The 18805-nt window shown below is 37.1% G+C and overlaps 2 protein-coding genes across 8 annotated transcripts in view; both read right to left on the bottom strand.

The window, feature by feature from the left end:
• LOC108371487 (protein bunched, class 2/F/G isoform-like) overlaps positions 1–15046 on the bottom strand; it is a gene marked incomplete at its 3' end in the record, with an annotated part of 18165 nt that extends 3119 nt beyond the window's left edge. The window contains exons 1-2 of the mRNA XM_017627057.1: positions 15041–15046; positions 13987–13991 (exon numbers count right to left, since the gene is read on the bottom strand). The remainder of the gene's footprint in view (positions 1–13986; positions 13992–15040) is intronic.
• Usp1 (ubiquitin specific protease 1) overlaps positions 8855–18805 on the bottom strand; it is a 17533-nt gene continuing 7582 nt past the window's right edge. For 5 of the 7 annotated variants that reach the window (XM_017627064.1, XM_017627063.1, XM_017627066.1 and 2 more), the window contains 4 exons: positions 13928–14791; positions 12612–13848; positions 11837–12503; positions 10406–11692 (listed from right to left, as the gene is read on the bottom strand). In XM_017627064.1, the coding sequence (XP_017482553.1) occupies positions 10406–11692; positions 11837–12503; positions 12612–13848; positions 13928–14780 (4044 nt within the window). In that variant the 5' untranslated portion in view covers positions 14781–14791. Of the gene's footprint in view, positions 11693–11836; positions 12504–12611; positions 13849–13927; positions 14792–17987; positions 18266–18805 lie in introns of those variants that run through there. The other 2 variants (XM_017627068.1, XM_017627062.1) reach the window with 2 other exon arrangements.

Raw genomic sequence — 18805 nt, 5'->3', positions numbered from 1 at the left:
TATTATTGGCAATTTTGGAAATTGAATTTTCAGCGCAATTTTGGACTTTGTCTATGATTTTTATTTAATTTAATGTATGTATGTATGTACGCATGTACATTATTTGAAATGCTTCCTAATTATGTTTGCTAATAACAGAGCTTGGATTTTTGACTATTAATTTTTAATTTGCTTTGTACACAGGTGTACGGCTGAATTATTTAAATTTCTCTATGTTCGCATATACAGACGTATGTATGTACATATGTAATGTTGAGGAAAATGCATATGGATGGTGGAAAACAATAGATATGAGTGTGCGCATATAATTCGATGTACATATGTATGTTTGTTTTTTTCTTTTTGATGATCTTGCGAGTATGACATTGGGCCTTTATTAGGGTGCTTCATAAAAATTAATAGAAGTACTATCGGCCGCTAACAAGATTTGAAAAATTATTTTTTTTTAACACGCGAAAATTCGACAAAAGTTTCAATAATCAGCCTCATTGCGTAAGTCGTAAATTAGGCTCAATTGTACGACTCGACAATATTGGCATTGTATACAGCCGTGCTGAAATAAGTAAACGACGAAAATCGTCGTAAACTATACAGTGCTGCCAAGTTTTCCCACTTTAATACACTAGTCGAGTGGAAATTTTAGGCAATGGCGTGAAACTTAAGATACGATTCGACTCTCGAAAAACGACTTGCATTCGACACGGCTCTCGCAATGAGGGCGATTATGTCAAATTTAGTAGTTTTAAAGCACAGTTTTTCGAATTTCTTGGGATTAAAAAAAAAATATTTTTTGTTCAAACCTTGGTAACAACCCATACAAATTTGTTTAAAACTTTGATATTTTCATTGATGTATTTGTTTTGTAGGTAGAAAAAATAAAAGGATGCCCCATACAAAACTTCGTTGTCGATCTTTGAAGAACCACCCTAATATTTAATTTTATAATTACCTTTTCACAAAAAAAAAAACACAATATATAAATGAGTGTAAGAAATCGCTTGATTTAAAAATCCGTAATTAAAATTTACATAAATTGAGCCTAGAAATATGCTTTTTCGAAAAATGAATTTGCCTAATAAAAATAGTTCGATTTCAGCAAGACCGAACAACAGCTGATTAGTATGACGAGGAATGCCACGCCGCTCCCAAGAAAACATATGGCGCTTATGATCGTGCGTAACGCGAGCTACATACATATGTGGTATCGATAAAAAAAAGTGAGAGCTTGAAATGCGTGAGTGCGAAAAGGTTAAAATATTCGCCGACACCAGGGCGAATTTTGATAGGAACAACGCCGCGACATAGTGAAATTAAAATGATGATCTCTGCACGAAAATAAACGGTTAACTCTCGGAATTTTTACGCTTCTTCACTGCACGGAGCCTAACCCTCTCCCCGTTAGGTATACACGTCGATGGCACACCGGTCTACTAGCTGGACGAAATGGACGAATGTCCATTATCAGTGAAGGGTTAACTCACATTTGGCAGTTAAGTTTCGATATTTGGACAGCAAAATGTGAGTTAACTCTCCATGTTTAAAACGGCTGTAAAATTTAGTGCTTAAATATCATGACTAAGTATACGACATCCACATATGTATTATTAACAAGTTTGGACTATATACATATATTTAACCGACTTCAAAAAATTAGGAGGTCTCAGTATGGGTAAAATTTTCGTTCTCTTCTTGTTCTTCTTTATTGGCCAAAACAGCAAGCTAGTCATTTCTCCTCTGTGCTAACTGACGCCAATTGGAAATGCCAAGTGAAGTCAAGTCCTTCTTCACCTCGACTTTCCAACGCAGAGGAGGCCTTACTCTTCCCCCTGTTACCAGCATTGCGGCCCGCGTTGAATACTTTCAGAGCAGGAGCGTTTCTGTCCATTCGAACGATATGTTCCCTCCATAATTTAAGTACAATCTGGACATCGGTCACTAGGTCGCCATTGTTGTTCTTACAGGAGTTTGCCCTGGTCTTGAAACCTTCCGTAAGTCGCCTAACCCTCTGGTAGAATTTTCGGGCGCTCGTCCTGTCGGCCAGCATCTCAAGCTCTTCGCACTCACGTATTTCGGCCTCTCTCTTCTTATTGCGGCAAATACTTCTTGCTTCCTTCTTAGTTCCCTATAACAGTCCCACCGGCGAAGTCGATCAGCCTCAGTCCGTTATCGGACGTTTCGTCGTGGAGGTAGAATTTTCCGACAGTGGCGCCAAAGATCCCTTTCTTGCCCACCTTGGCATTAAAATCGCCGACCACGATTTTGACATCGAGGCGGGGGCAGCACTCATAAGTAGGTTCCAAGCGCTCATAGAAGAGAGAATTTTCATTAACCCAGCAGAATATTTGTATACGTATTTGTATTTTAAATATGGATTTATATATGTCGATTTTTTATAGCATCAACCATGATACAATAATTTTTAGAAGGTAGTTTCACTTCGAAAATTTTGACATAAACCGTGTCTGTGACAAAACACGCAATGTGGCCACTGCTACGATATAGAACTTGGAGATTTTCGCTTGTTATTTTAGATATTTTTCGTAAGCCTAAAGCATAAATTCTGCTGTATGCGGTGGCTCTTCCCAGCCAGCAAAGAAACGTAAATTTTGCCAACAGTGCTTTCTATTATAATTTTCCGTATACGGAAACGAATAAAAACGACTACAGGTATCATTCATTTTCTTATTCGAAACGTTCGCAAAAGATAATGTTATTTGAAAGCAATAATTGCATTTTATTTGTTCAAGCTAACCATTTGAAAGCATGCATGTGTAGTCGGCCAGAAGGTGCCGGGTTCGAATTCCGTCAGGCGCTTCCTAATTTTTTTTTATTTTATTTTTTTACCATGAAACAGCATCTGTGAAGTGCAGAAGCAACGCGTATTGAACGAAAAATTCAATCAGACAAATTGCAGAAACCGCCGAAAATGTATCCGTTTCACAAACAATTTTCGGTAGTTGTCTGTACATGCGTTTTTGCCGCACACTTTAGTGGGAAAACAGATCGTCAAAGTATCCGAAAATGGAATCGGTAAACGGACAAATAATCCGCACTTCAACCACTTTTTCCTTTTTCGGATTTGTTTTCGGATTTTTTTCTGGCTGGGTAATTCTTATGAAGAAGATTATTAAATAAGTTTTGAAAATTTCTGTACTATGTTGGCTTTGCTCGTTTTTAATTTTCCGACGTCAAAAGCTGGATTTTTTTTCGTAAAAGTTTGGACCACAAAATATACGAAACACGATTTCTGTCAGATAGCTAACATGGCGGATAAAAAGAGGTAAACCTACCTTCTAAAAGTATTGTATCATGGCACAACTATAATATTATACAAAAAAAGTATTTAAAATTACATAAAAATATTAATTGTAAAAACTTCTCAATATGTGCCCTTTAAAAAGACTTTCTCAGTACAAAATTTGTGTTTAAAGGGCTTTCGTGAAACTGGCTATTAACCTGTTTTCAGTTATTTTCCATTTTTAAACAATTTTTTTAATATTTTTTTATTTTTGTATTCACCTGAAAGTATGCAATGATATTTTTTAAATGCAATTATTTGAAAAATCGAAATGGAACAAAATCGCATGACTGATGCTAAATTTTATTTATTTAGATATGTATGTAGTATGTATACGCTGACCATTCGTACCGATTTTGTGGGGCAGCGCCGATTTTGGGAAAATTGTCCGGCTGAATATTTTTTAAAAGTCGAGACGTATAAGTGTCCCGATTTTTCATATTTCTACCGATTCGTTAGCCACAAACATAGCATTATTTTCTATGAACTTTGGTTATGTTTTATTCTGTCAATAATTTTTTTACGGTTTTTATAATTTTTTGTTCAGTTTTTTTTTTTTTAAATGAAACGATTCTAGCTTGAATTTAATGAAATTATAAAAAATATATAAGTTTTTGTTGCAATGGCGAAAATGTAAATAGGGCAGAGACATTTTAACATTCCATGGCCATTCGCCTTCTGATTATTTAATGTTTATTATTTTTTATGAAAGCGTAGCTCGTTATATAACAAAAACCATTTATATCAAAGTTTGTACAAAAATTAGCGAAATTCGACAAAGTTTTATCAAAATGTTGAGCTTTTTAAACTTTCCCAATATGCAGTTTTTAAGCCGATTCAATTTTAGTAAAACGAAGTGCAAATTTTGTAAATTTTTTTGTGGAAGGTTTTGGCCATTTTCCCATACAAAAAAAATGTCGAACACACTTTGTATGGAAGAAAATGCGCGATCTAAAAATTTCTAAAAAATCAACGGTAAGTCCAAGCTACTTCGAACTTGCACTTTGTTGTACTAAAATTTGATGGGCTACAAAATTGTATGCTCAAATAATTCTAAAAATCTGATTAAAAAGTTTAAAATTTTGATCAACATTAGTCAAAATTCGTCGAATTTTTGTAAATGTTCAACAAAGTTTGAAATCTTGATTTATATTCTTTTTTTTTAATTTTAGTTAGCCATAGTATTATTTTTTTAGTAAGTTAAATGTCATAAACATTTTTCAACATAGAAAAGTAGCCTAAAGTTGCTAAAATGTCTTTTCCCCATTTACATTCTCGCCACCGTATATATTGTGTGTATATATTTTTGAGATCAACATTCAAGTTTTTTTTCTTTGTTTTGTCTCAAATAAAACTGTATTATAAGATGTTATGTATTTTTATTCTATTCCACAGAAATCTGGTCACCGTAAGTATGTACAACATGTAGTATGTGGTTATTTCTAAAGTGTTTATCATTTTTGCATGGATTTTTCTATTAATTTTTTTTTTTTTTTTTGTTAACAATGAGTCATTTTAATTGTATATACATAACTACAAAATGTACTATGTACATTGCTTATGTAGGTATATCTAAATGCTTATAGCTGCAATTTGCATTTAAAAATATTTTTTTTTATTGTTCAACATTCTGTCAGCTGGCTTTTTAAATTCGTAGTGCTTTTGATAATTCGAGATCAAATCATAATTACGTAAATTTATCTTATAGTGTAGCAGGGACAACAAATATTAGTTATTTTGATTTTTTGTGGTATGAGGATTTTCATTTTTATTTTTAAATTATTGCAAAATTGTTAATTATGTATTTCATTTTTTCGATTATATTTTATCGTTATAATTGAGAAACAGTTTTTACGTTCTTTAACGTCTTTGAACTGTTTTTGATAAAAAAAAGGTAATTTTTAAGGAAAAAAAACAAAACCGACTTTAATTCGCATATAAAAATTTAAGTTCGTCCTTAATTACCAATGATACAATGATCGGATTTAAACCAAATAAGTATGGGACCACCTTTCCTTAAAAAAAAAATTATAGAAATCGAAAAAATAGAAAATATTACGACGAATTGATAACCTTTTCCTTTTTGCAAAGTCGGTTAAAAACTACACAAATCTAAATAATAATAAAAAATCAAAAAAAAAAAATTAATTTAAATGACAAAATACTGTTCAAAGGCTATGCAAACTTGAAGAGTTACTTACCTGCTAGGGGCGAACGCAGGTAGGGGTTTTGGGGGTTGATATTTTGAGATACACTTAATTTACCTATTTGGGAGAAAAAGTATATTTTTACTGTCCGTGAATCACCAAACCCCAAAGTACTACCGTTCCGAATGCGTTCTGTAAAAATAACGAACTATTTTAAGAGGAAAAATTCCGCTCCTCCGGCTGCTCAATTTGCACAAACTAAAGTGACAGCCGAAAATTCACCTAACGACTATTAAGTAGCGAAAAAACTAAAACGCTCCGACGAGAATTATGAGCTGCTTGAAAATCCGTGGGCACCGAATCCTATTTTTAAATTTCCGCCTTCGACTAAACGTAATTTGATGATGACAATTGTGTCATCTGGTGAAATGTGTCAAAGGCAATATTCTACATTTCTTATTAAAATTCTTTGCTAATAATTCAGCGTTTCAGTAGCGATATTTAAATTAATATCTGTTACATTACGATGAATATGATTCGTTTTGGAACGAGTTTCCGTCATCCCTTGTCAAGCATGGTTTGCAGACAAATCGGTTTCGGCGTTGTGCCATCTTCAGGATCATTTGTCGTTCGTGATGAATACCCTTATTATGTTTCTTTACAGGAATTTTTTCAATGTACCTACGGAGCATATTCTAACTACATTTTTAGGCGAGCAGCTGAGCGGCTTAAAATTAATGGGTCGATTATGGATGACAACTCAACCGCCGTTGGATTGCAGATGGGCAACGCCACCGAAATGAAAATGTATATTATGAATAGCAACTATAGTTAAGTTCTATAAAGTTGAAGGTAATAAAACAACCAGCAACTAAGGCTTGAGCGTAAATAAGCTGTAGAAACAGTTGAAACAAAAAAAAATAAATTATCTCAAATCAATATTTCTGCGGGAACCACAAAAATGCAGTTGCCAATATAGCAACTCAGTTGTCAGTTGCCATCTGTAATACCACCTCAGCCACTGGCCACCCAACTGAAGTTCGGTTGCAATCCGTAATCGACCCTGAGCGGCATTTCTGTATGGCGCCGCTTTGCCGCTCATTGCGTGGCCTCGACCTTAGACGCTTTTAATGCTTGCAATCAAGGCGTAACACTTCCTGAGAGAGTTACTTCCCTCGAACGCTCCTTCTTAAGCATAAATCATGTTCACGGAGTAAAACTGTGGAACAAAGATTAAAACGTTTAGCTTTACTTAAAATCCATAGAGATATAGAAGTTACACGAAGCAGTAGATAATTTAATTAAAAAAAAAATTTCATGGGAACATATTGTACTACCGAAACGCATATTTGGTGGAACTGATTAAATCGGAGCGAATATGGTTGGCAGGAATCATTAAAAGGAAACTAGCAAAAGCGCAAGACAAAAAAAAAACAAGTGGGCGTCAACACATCAAAACCCCCAAGGGGAAAACAATTCATATGGAATTCTTTGCGTTGTATAACGCGTTATTTATCGCATAATATTTAATCGGAAAGAGATAACTTCAAATATGTAGGATAACAATAACGAATTGCATGTAAAAGAAAGAGAAAAATAACCTGTCAAACAGTAAACATTCTTAGTGTTCAATTTTTCGACAGGAAACGGGTTCTAATTGTGTTGAAATGCAAAATACATGATTTATAAAAATAACTATTTTAATCATTTATTTTTGAGCTATAAGCCGTATGTTAAATAAAATATTAAATGCTTTTCCGCTTTATTTACTTTTTAGTTTTATGTTGGTCGATATTTCGCCTTCAGTCTGAATATATTGAGATGATGTACAAATATTGTTTTCCTTTTTCTTTTTAGTCCTGAAGATGCCTTCAGACTGAAGGCGAAATATCGACCAAAATAAAACTAAAAAGTAAATAAAGCAGAAAAATATTTAATGTTTTATTTAACATATGGCCTATAGCACAAAAATAAATTATTAAATTATACTAAACGGCCAATAAGCAACACAATCATAAAAATAATTATTTTTAATTAAAATAAATCGATTGCTGCACCACCTATCGCTTCCATTTTTGGTCAGAAGATAGTTACCACTTTTCTGCTGGGTTAACGCGAATTCTACCCATACCGAGAGCAATCTAAAAAGATACAAATTTTAATTAACCTCTCCAAACAAACGCGTAGAATCATTACCGGCAACGGGTATTGCAGGCTAATAGAGCCCATCTCTATCGTTTCTGCGACACAATTGCACGAGCTCCTCGAATGTGATGTCATATTAAGGCGAGTGGAGGCCATAATAGACCCACTACATCATGGTGCATAGTTCTTAAAAAATCCAACTGGCTCTATATATCCCCTTAAAACTAAGTCAAGATATGAATAAGTTTCGTCAGGTTTCTGATATCCATAGACCATCTTGTATTTAATTCCCCGAAAAAGTGTCTGCCTACCGTTTAGATCTAACGTTTAGCAAAAACCGAGCAGTGACAGAGCGTGTGTGAAATAGTTTCCATCTCCTTACACCCCTGCTTAAGTCTAGAAAAAGAAGTCTGATGAGAAGATGTGGTAATCTCTGAAATAGCTGCTATAACTTCTACCGCTTAGACGTTGATACTTTTTCCATTTTTCCTAATAAACATAAATTTGGTACAATGCTCAATAACAACATTAAAATTAAAATGTTAATAAACCACAATTACGTTGACAAGAACGATAACATATGTACTCCAATGTAATGTATGTATGTAATTAGTTGTGATTTCTTCAATTGTATGAATATGTTGCAAAAACATATACATATATTAAACATGCATACATACTTTATTTGCGACTAAAGCAATTTATTTGTGACTACTGTTAGCATATATTACATAATTAAAATAAAAGTAAAAAATAAAAAATAAAAATTAAATGAGTTTGTTCATATTGTAAAATAAGAAAGCGATTATATGTATGTACATATGTATTTTTATGTTTTGATATACATACATATGTATGATATTTCATAGATCAATAGATTTCACAAATGTTTTAATTTTTAACTAATCATAGGTATGTTATTCTTTTTAATTTGCTTAGCATTTAACATTTTTTTTTATCTTCTGTTTTATTATTAGTATGTACTATCGTTATTTTTGTTCTTTCTTATCGACGCTAACTTAACTTATCAAGTAGTTGCAGAGTACGAACAGGCCTAAGGCTTTTTAAGTGTGTTTTTTTTATAAATTTTTTTTTAACTATTTTTTTATTTAAATTAATTTTTTGTAATGCTTTCCAATTACTTTCATATGTATGTTTTTGTTAGGTTTTCAGCATTGCCTTATGTTTGTATGTACTATATGTATAAATGGGAGGAATCAGTCAACTTTGTTTTCATCAATTTTTATTTTTAAACGAAAAAGGATTTTTTTTTACTTTTGTAGGCTATTATATTAACAATTGTACATGTAGTAGAACTTAGTGGCATAAAGCGTGTAGCAATAAACTTTGAATACAACATAGGAATCTGAGTTAGCATGACGAATAAAAATCTAATTTAAAGTAAAGACCTTTACAGCTAGCTTAGCAGTCATTACGAAGAATATCAGTATAGTTGCGCTGGTATGCCGAGTGTCTGAATATTTCAATTATAGTGCCAAGTCGTACAAAAAAAAGGGACTGCCATAAGCAGTCGCAATAGAAACTAAAAATGTCAACAAATAACTGAATTTCATAGCGGAATTGCTGAATTAGAACGTCAAAAGTTTAAATATCATTGAACGGCTCAATAGCGGAGCTGAGAGTCTTAATCAAAGGGCTAATTAGCAAATTGAAAGAGCTGAAGAATCCAATTGAAAGAGCTGAATAATCCAATTGAAGAGCTGGGCGAATGAACGGAATATCTGAAGTGCTTAATTGCTAAATTACAGTTCAAACGACTGACACGGTACAGGAAGAGCTATTCCATGAGCCAACGCCATAAATCGGAACAAGCAGCGGATTTGATGTAACAACCGAAGACCCAAATATCTGAATTAAAGTCTGGAATAGCTTAATAAAAGAGCTGAATAGCTTAATAAAAGAGCTGAATAGCTTAATAAAAGAGCTGAATGGTATGTAGTAATACGTTCGCTAAGCTCGATGTGTAAAGAAAACTATGTACATTTTTTCTTTTGGCAGATCTTTCTTCTCAGGTGAAAGGAAACCCATATAATTTGTTTATTCTGAAAAAAAATGTCTTCGTATTTCCGAATGAGCTTACAGCTAAATTGGTCAAGCTCAACTATGAAGATTCAAACTGTTAAACTTTAATCGCATACAAAGCAAGTCTTCTTGCTTAAAACACCTAAAATAATACGAGTGTTAACTAAAATCACTTATATTTAGCATTACGCGTAAAATATTAATACATATTTAATTGCTTAATGAAATGTGAAAAAAGTTTAGTAAGCATAACTATTTTATTCATTATTACAAACTGATTGCTTCAATGTACGTATGTGTTTGTAAGTGTTTCACTACGATAACGATAATAATAAAGAATAAAAAAAAAAATAATGATAATAATTAGCACAATCACAATTGGAAAAGAGGCAGGCGCGTGGGTATACATGCGGGCATGTTTTCTCGCCGCCACCGATGACGCGGACAATGTGCGACTTCCTCCTCCTCCTCCTCCTATTCGCCTATAGCAATAATCATCCGTTACAGCTCCTCCTAGCGCTCGTCGTTTTCTACGTTTCATTTCATAGCGTTTGCCATTCGCCCGCGCCATCGCAGCCGCTAATTAAATTACCTGCTCACAGTTGCAACGGCGACGCGTGCAACTATGATGTCTGGATTTGCGGGAATGCGCCGCTACAGCGACTGCATCCATTAGCTGATCCAGCTGCTGCAACTGCATTTGTTGCTGTTGTGCCGACGACATTGCCGCCGCCACTGCTGCCGCCGTCACCATCGACTCGCTCAGCGTTACTCACATTTTATGCAAGGCAGCTGCTGTTGCGCTCGGATTCTGCGTCAAATTTTCGTTAGACCAGGATGATTGTTGCGCTGCGGTTGAAGTGGATTTAGCGCTAGGTGGCGTCGATGTTTGCAAATCGAAGCGTGCGTAGAAGAGCAGGTACGGCGTAACAGTGATTTTGCGCGCGGGTGACAGCAATTCTTCGAATTCGCGTTGGGTCATCGCTTTGATTTTGTCATCGTCACACATATACCAAATGGGTTCGCCATTGCTGCTGCCGGCCGCAGAAAGACTGCCACAGCTAGACGCATAACCGCCAAAAGCGCTAGCTTTCGTACCACCACGTCCTGTGCTGCCATAACCGGCTGGGTAACTGCTGTAGCCGCTCGTTGTGCTGCTGGCAGCACTGCCAGTAACGCTACCACCGCCGCCAGCATTACTGCTACCACTGACACTCATGGACGCTGAGGCGTGATTCGTACCATTCTGCAGTGTCTCTTCACTCAACTCACTATTGCTGGCGCTCAATTGATGTTGCTGCTGCTGCAGCTGTTGCTGTTGTACGCTGCAAATGCGTGTTGCACAGCAACTCAAACTGTGGCATGTGGTATTCATGCTGAGCTTGCCAATACCATTCGTGATGGTTTTGCTCGTGATGCCATTCAGGCTTTTCACATTTTTACTCATATCACCGCTGCTAGATGCTTTGCTGCGTCCAAATTTCATCTTTTTCATCAGGCTGGAGCCCGATGAAGCGAGCACCGAGGCGGCCGCGCTTGCCGCTGATGCAGCTTGTGTTCCGGGACTGCTGCGTTCGCTTGGCGTGGAGCCGCCACCAGACGCCGCTGAACCGCCGCCCAACGGATAGAGACTATTATTTGACAGACCGTTTGCTTGGCCGCCCATTTGCTGTGAACCGCTATTGCTATTAGCATTTCGCCTATCCTTCGGGCAGTTCAAATATTCGTTGGCCCACTCAAGTGAACAGGTGTAAGCGATATAGTGACCCACGGACATTGTGGCGCCCACATGTGTTATAACGCTGTATAGCTTGTAGATGTGCAGCTTGTTGGCGTCGCTGAGCTCGCAGCATTTGGCACAAAAACACTGCAACGTGAACGAAGTGGGAATGTAGCTATTGATCTTTTCCATGCCGCCGGAGAAACGACTCAACTGGATAATCAACAGGCGCGGTAACACTTCATACGAAATGGAGCGTATGGCTTCGGTGTAGCCTGTGCACTGCTCGCAGCGGTATTTATTCTCGCCACGAAAGAATTCGCGGGTAACGCATGAATTCTGTGTAAAACAGTACAAAAACACATATTTAGGGTTAGCAGGGTTACTATATATGTAGTCAACTGTAAACATTTTAGTTTGCATTTCAGTTTTGTATATTCACATATATTTGCAAACAAATAGAGAAAGCACGGTCCCTTTTACCTGTATAAACGCACTGGGTTTGTCCGAGTAATCGGCGACGTCATAGCCGGAAATGGGCACCGGTACTGCTATATCGATCATGCTTTCTTTCTGCTCCGTCACCGTTTCACAGCTCAAGCACTTGGTAGTGGAGACAGTTACACCTTCAAAATCTTCGCTAAAAAAATCCAAGCCCAATTCGCGTATCTTCTCAGCTAAACGTTCTTTATCCTTCAACATGCTGACAGGTGACGAAAGTTCACTGTTCGAATCATTGCCCGCCGAGGTGTTGTTAGCCACACCTTTCACTGTGGCGCTTGGGCTGCTTGCCGATGCATTGGCTGCTGTTGCTGACGCGCCGCTGAGGTCTACAGAGTTCAAGTAGAATAAGCTGTTGGAAGTTGCCTGCAGACCACCACTCTGACCATCCTTCAGAGGAGATTGTAGACGTGAGTTTTTGGAGTTTTTCGATTCCTCTTTTCGCTTAGATTTGCGCGAGAAGAATGACGCTTTCGTTATGTTGCTTGTGCTGAGACTAGACGACGATGAATTGGTGGCATTGGTTGCGGTGGACGCACTGCTACCACCAGCAAGGGCGTTGCTGCTGCTTGTGGTGGCTGTGACACCACCAGTGAGTGCGTCACGTTCGATAGTGTAGGCATCCAATTCGTCGGGATTGCGAATGTAACTACACGAAGTAATTAATTTTATGAAGTTGATTCAATTATTGTGATTAATGGAATATTTAATATTATGTATATTAGTTTCTGAAAATCCATTTATTAATACAACTCACCCATTCATTATTAAATCGGGATACTCGCCAATTGCTTTTATCAGCAGCTGACAAGTCTCTCGAATGCTATTCAACAAACACATTAGAAATTCATGCGCATCCTGCTGTTGATTTCCTTCAAAAATTGCATTCACATCCTGTACCGCATGCAGCAGGGTATCCGCATGGAAGGGCTCCGTCGATTCGGCCAACTCGTTGCGATGCAAACACTGGTAAAGCTCATGCAAACGTTCAGTCAACATTTGATGACTACTCTTTTGTCCAATGCCGCCACCACAGCCGCCCACGCCACCACCACCTACACCGGCACTCATTAGCGCATTCTGCTCGAGTGCCGCTAAATCTTTGCTGCTCCAACTGCGCGCATTCTCTAGCTGCACCGCACTAATGCCGCGCCCCAGCGACGACGACTTGGCGGCACGTTGTCGCGCAATACACTGTTGTATGCTCGACAAGTCGACTATCAAATGATGGAGATTATGTAGAAACTGTGGAGCAAAACGCAACGTATACACCACCGAATTCAGGTAGCAAGTGTTGCCAATGTTGCACAGCGTCGCCATGGATGGTGCATGATTAAGTGCGCTGCCGTTGCCGAGCTGTACGCCTGTAACGACACCGCTGCCGCTGCTGCTGCTGCCGGCGAGCCCACTACTAGAGACTGATGCCACGGGCATATAGTACTGTTGGCTGATGTCCTGGGTATTGTCAGCGTCCGAGTGTACGGCACTAGATGAGGCAGATGAGGTGCGCGTCGAGCTAAGGTAGCCGTTCGTGACTACGCCCGCGCCTGCACGCGCCTCTGCATCAGTGGTTTGGTAGCGACGCTCGTAGAGCGACATGCTGCAACGTCCGCGTTTTTTGCCGCTGCCAACGGTTGAGATTGGCGCAGAAGCACTAGATGTGGTTGAGGTTGTTGGTGCTAGCGCTGTTGTTGTAATACTGGTTGAAGTTGAGACGCCTGTTAACTCAGCAGTGACTGTAGTTGACACTTTAACAATGCTGGTACTGGCGATAATTTCCACTGCCGGCGCGCCAATGCAATTGAGCGCAGGAAAATCAAAGCCTGCTGGAGATAAGTGCACCGCGGGCGGCGGAGTGTGTTTATGTGTGATGCTATTGCGCTTGCGTGCTACTGCAACGCTACTGTCGCGCTTACGCTTACTGCCGGCTTTTTTCACCTCAACTTCGAGTGGTTCGATTTTGTTCAGCAATGCTTCATCCAAGTTATACCAGGCTGCGGAGAAGTTCGGTAAGAAAATATATACATATATACATGCAAATAGTATAAGTGTTAATATCTTTGATTATCATACCTGCGTGCCTTTTTACTTGCTGATCACTGCTGCTGGTGGTGCCCCTAGTACCAGGCGCTGCTGACTTTTGCTGCTTCCTCTTATTCTTGGCGCTATCCTCTTCTGGCTTTTTTCGATTGCGTAATGTCGCTAATCGTGCAGCGGTTTCCTTACTGTTGACGCGTACTTTTGCTGCAGCCGACGCAGCTGCTGCTGCCGCCGCTGCTTTGGCTCTAGCTCTGTTCTTGCGGCTGCTGAAATTGGTGACGCTGCGCCGCCTGCGTAACTGACGTTTACCCCCAGCACTGACTGGTGGGCGTGGAGTAGAAGTTGCACCAACGCCGGTGCTACTTGCGCCAACTCCAGCAGCGCTTGTGTTACTTGCAGTTGTACCCGATTTGCTGCTAGCGCTGGTGGCTTGTAACTCTGCTTCCAGACAAGTCTCGATAACAACGGGATAGAGTGTTGAGAAATAAGGCGGACAATAGAACTTTTTCGAGGTTCTTGACTTAGTTGGGTTTTTGTCGGCAGCTACTTTAATTACTGCTGTTGTTGTTGTTTCTGATGGGGGTTTCGCACAGCCTGTGCTGGTACGTTTTTTAGTTCTTTGTCTGCGTCGCCGTTTTCTGCGATGTAGTTTGGTTTTTAATGTTTGTTTTTGTGTTTGCTGCTGTGTTTGTTCTAATTCTGCTTTGCTCTTCTTCTTTTCTTGACCTGCTGGTTGTGTAGTAGTAGTGGATTTTGTTGGTGTAGTACCTCGTATATCGTTTTCTGAGTTTATTATAATTATTGTTTCTGTTGTTGCGGTTTTAGCTGTTTGTATTGGAAGACACACCTCGTCGTTAATTAATTTTTTTGCAGCATTTCTGGGCATTTTTTGAACACCTGGAACGATTTTAAAACATAAATAAATAATTGTATAACAACCTCCGCCAAAAATGCCATAGACTTTTTTCATGCAAAATTTTATTATCTACATTCAATAGCTCGCCGTAGATGTGATGAGCTGCTACAGACATGACAGATGGAAGAAAAAAGACATACTCGCCGAAGAAGAGTAAATTTTACGAAAATGAAAATGAGAAAGAAGACTTGAAGTAATCTTCCTTCAGCTATAAAATATTTCGGTCCAACTTCTGATACTGAAGAGTGTGCGGTTGAACGGTCCTTCAATTGAACTAAACCTTTGTGTTTGTGTTAATGTTGCTCCTTCGGCTACCTGGTTCTTCTTGTTCATGAACAGGCATGGACAGAGAAAGAGCAAGTGCTTAAAGAGCGTAAACATGCCATGTACGCCCACAAACGAGATCGGAACAATGACGCGCGACAGCATGCAACAGAAAATTAGGCACACTTAACGCTCTCACTTTAAACTCAAGCTGGTTAAATAATGCAACGAACCAGCGAGCAAAAAGAACAACTTGTTCGTTTGATGGATTTCGCCGACCTAAACGGAGTTAGATCGGTAGAGAACCCCACTCAGCTGACGCCCCTGTCCCACAGCCCCTGTGTGACAGCCCCTGTGGAAGTCGCACACTTCTTGGGCCTCCCCCTAGCTGGAATTGACGACAACGTTGATGGATGAACCGACCCGAATGGGGCTTAGTAGCCGCTACAACAACAACAACAACAACTTGTTCGTTCATCAAAAAAGGAACTTAAATTTTGAAATGAGCTAATAAAGTTCAACCCTAATATGTATCAAAATTGTCCCTCCCTCGTATTGTTTTGGGCAATTGGAGGGACATGAGCATTGTCCCTGTACAAGGGGTTGGATTCTTCTTAATCGAACGCTTGTTAACATTTTTTATTCCCGACTTTGAAGGAACCACCTGAAGTCTTGAAACAAATTGCTTGAAAAACTACCGAACGCTTGTTAACATTTTTTATTCCCGACTTTGAAGGAACATCCTGAAGTCTTGAAACAAATTGCTTGAAAAACTACCATTTTGTTTTTTTTTTTAATTTTGAATCAAACTTGTTTTTAGTTTACCTTTCTATTTTTTTATCTTTATATGTATTTTTTTTTTTGTTGTGTAGGTTTTGATTTGTTTTTATCGTTTTTATTTTCATTTAGTTTTGGATTTTTCTTTTATTTATTGTTTTTAGTTTCCCTTTTTATCACTATATTTTTCCCCAATTTCTCTATTTTCTAATTATGTATGATTTTTTTTTGTTTTTTGATATAATTTCTTAATTTTTTTTTCTTTTATATTCAACAATTTTGTTTTTATGAAAAATTGTGTGAAAAAACAATAATAATTTACATATAGGTAAAAGTTATAGCTGCTGTTTCGGAGATCACCACGTCCCCTCATCAGACTTCTTCACTGGGATTCGATACAGCGACCCCAGTGTACAAAGCCAATGGTCTACCCACTGAGCTAAGTTCGCCTTGTAAACTGTTGTTTTGTTTTTTCTTTTTTTTCTTTTTTTTATTTCTTGTTTTCTATTTATTTTTTCCCCGTTTTGTTTTTTATATATTTTCTTGTTTATTTGTTTATTTGATTTTTAGTTATGTTTCAGTTTTTTACCGTACTCTTTATATATACAAGTATTAGGGCTGTGCGATTAATTGATTATTCAAAATTTTAATTAACCATAAAGTAAATAACTCAATTATTCGATTAATTGGAAATTATGATTACTCAAAAGTTCAATTACTCGAGTAACCAAAATTTTGATTAACTAAAAACAAAAATATATGAGTAATATGCTTTATGATTAATGAGTAAAATGAGTAATAAACATTTCAAAGTACTGTTTACATATTGAGCCCTAACCGCCAAATAACGTAAGCGACATTTTTTTCAAAATTTTATTTTTGATGCAGAAATGCATCTAGATGCTCTAGGAATATTTCTGCATCAAAAAGAAAATGTTGAAAAAAATGTCGCTTACGTTATTTTGGCGGTTAGGGCTCGATATAAAGCAGTTGAAGTTCCTTGATAACTTTGAAAACAACGTTTCTGGTTTCAAAAATAATTTTTTCATGTACAGAATGTAAAAAAGAAAATAAGCATTTTTCAAAGCAAACTCATTTAACGAGCAAAATTAATTTTTTTGAGTAATCATTTATCAAGTCATCGTTAATCATCGTTTTGAGTAATCAAAATCTTGATCAATCGAGTAATTGATTAACCGGAAAACTGATTAGTAATGTATTAGTAATTAGTAGTGTCGAGTAATCGAATAATCGCACAGCCCTAATATGTATGTATTTTAATCCTCCATTTTTTTTTAATTTTCTGGGTGTTTTTTTTATTTTATTTAAAAAATTTGTATTTTTATATTTTATACATGAATTTATTTTTTATCTTTTTCAATGGTATTTATCTTTTCGATTTTTTATTTTTAAGGAAAGGTGTTACCTCACAGGTGGTCCCACATACGAATTTGATTTAAATCCGATCATTCCAGCATAAAGAAATTAACGATAACCTTTACTTGTTTAATTTTCCGTTTTTATGTTCATTTAGTTTTTGATTCCTTAAATGTTATTTAGGTATCACGAACACCCTGTAATCCGGACACTTCTACAAAACGGACACTTTCACCACATTTTTTACCCTACTCTTCGGACAATAAATAGGAAAATATGTATTTTGTATTCTGGCAAAATTTTTCGTACGCAGCTACACATGTAGTTTTTGGTTCAACTTTATTCATAGGTATATTATTGCGCTAATTGTCATAGGAAAAGCCTGCAGTTTTCGCCGACTTCGAACGGCGATTGTATTTTTATGAGAAGCTGTTTTTCATGGCAGAAATACACTTGGAGCTGAGAAAAAAAAAACGATTTTTGTTTATTTTTTTTTTATTTTTTGATGTTGGGTTCAACCGGGCTTGTATAAGTACATAATTAATTGGCAAAAATGTTCATATTGTCATTCATCAACTATAATCCGGTCACTCCCAATAACGCACGGCCTCAGGTTTAAGGCTTTCTGGATTACCGAGATGGCACTGTACATTTTTAATTTTTTATTTTATACTCGTACCTACTATAAAAACTTTGAGCAAGTTCATTTAGTTTTTCAAACTATTTTTTCCTTTCTTGCCATTAAAACTTTCAACAAACCTCATCTTTTCAATCACTTTTTGCATCACACCGGCAAAAATCAAATAAAGTAATCTTCTTTCTGCTATTCACACCAAAGCTTGTAGCACATTCGCAAACTAGCAAGGAAGGTATTTTCTATTTCTCCTTGAAGGTCATTAGGTTAGTGACCAATTACGATACAAAACAAAAAATACGTAGCTGATAACCACGCGTGCCACTATCACTGCATGGCAATTTTTGATAGTGCCTGGCCCTCTGTTCAAGCTTAACTGAGTTGACTAATATGAAAGTTGACTGCCGTTGTTACCAAAGATCCATCACCACTACTGTTATGTCTACAAAAGCGCGAGCCACATGTGAGCGTGTTTTTTTTTTTAACGTTGATGCTTATCAGCTTTCATTAAGGTTTTACTTTACATGCTCTTTCTTGTTTTTTATTTTCTGAATAAGTAAATAAATAAATACTTAACACCTTCTTTTGCGATATGCAACATTCACACAATAAATCTATTAAATAATCGTAAATGATGATTACATATTTGATTGCAAAGTGAAGGATGCGATATCTATCAACTACAATGTTACAAACGCATTAAGAATATACAAAGTGGTGTACATCTGTAGAAGCATACGAGCAACTTTGGTTCCGCGCGCCCGGCATGTGGTGGGAGGGCAGCAACTGCCATTTAGATTTCCAGCACTCGAAGGTGGCTTGCTTGCTCGTTATATTCAAGGTCTCTGTGATAAACCAATCAGTTGTATTTTAATTTTCATTTTCTTCTACTTATTTTTATGCATGCATACTTATGCATATTTTTTTTTTTTTTTTTTTTTTT

This window comes from Rhagoletis zephyria, unplaced genomic scaffold, assembly GCF_001687245.7.
Source record: "Rhagoletis zephyria isolate East Lansing unplaced genomic scaffold, Rhagoletis_zephyria_1.1 Rzeph_scaffold_05021, whole genome shotgun sequence".
NCBI classification, from domain to species: Eukaryota; Metazoa; Arthropoda; class Insecta; order Diptera; family Tephritidae; genus Rhagoletis; species Rhagoletis zephyria.
Note: the sequence above shows the minus strand (reverse complement) of the source record. Positions and strands in the feature narration are given on the sequence as shown.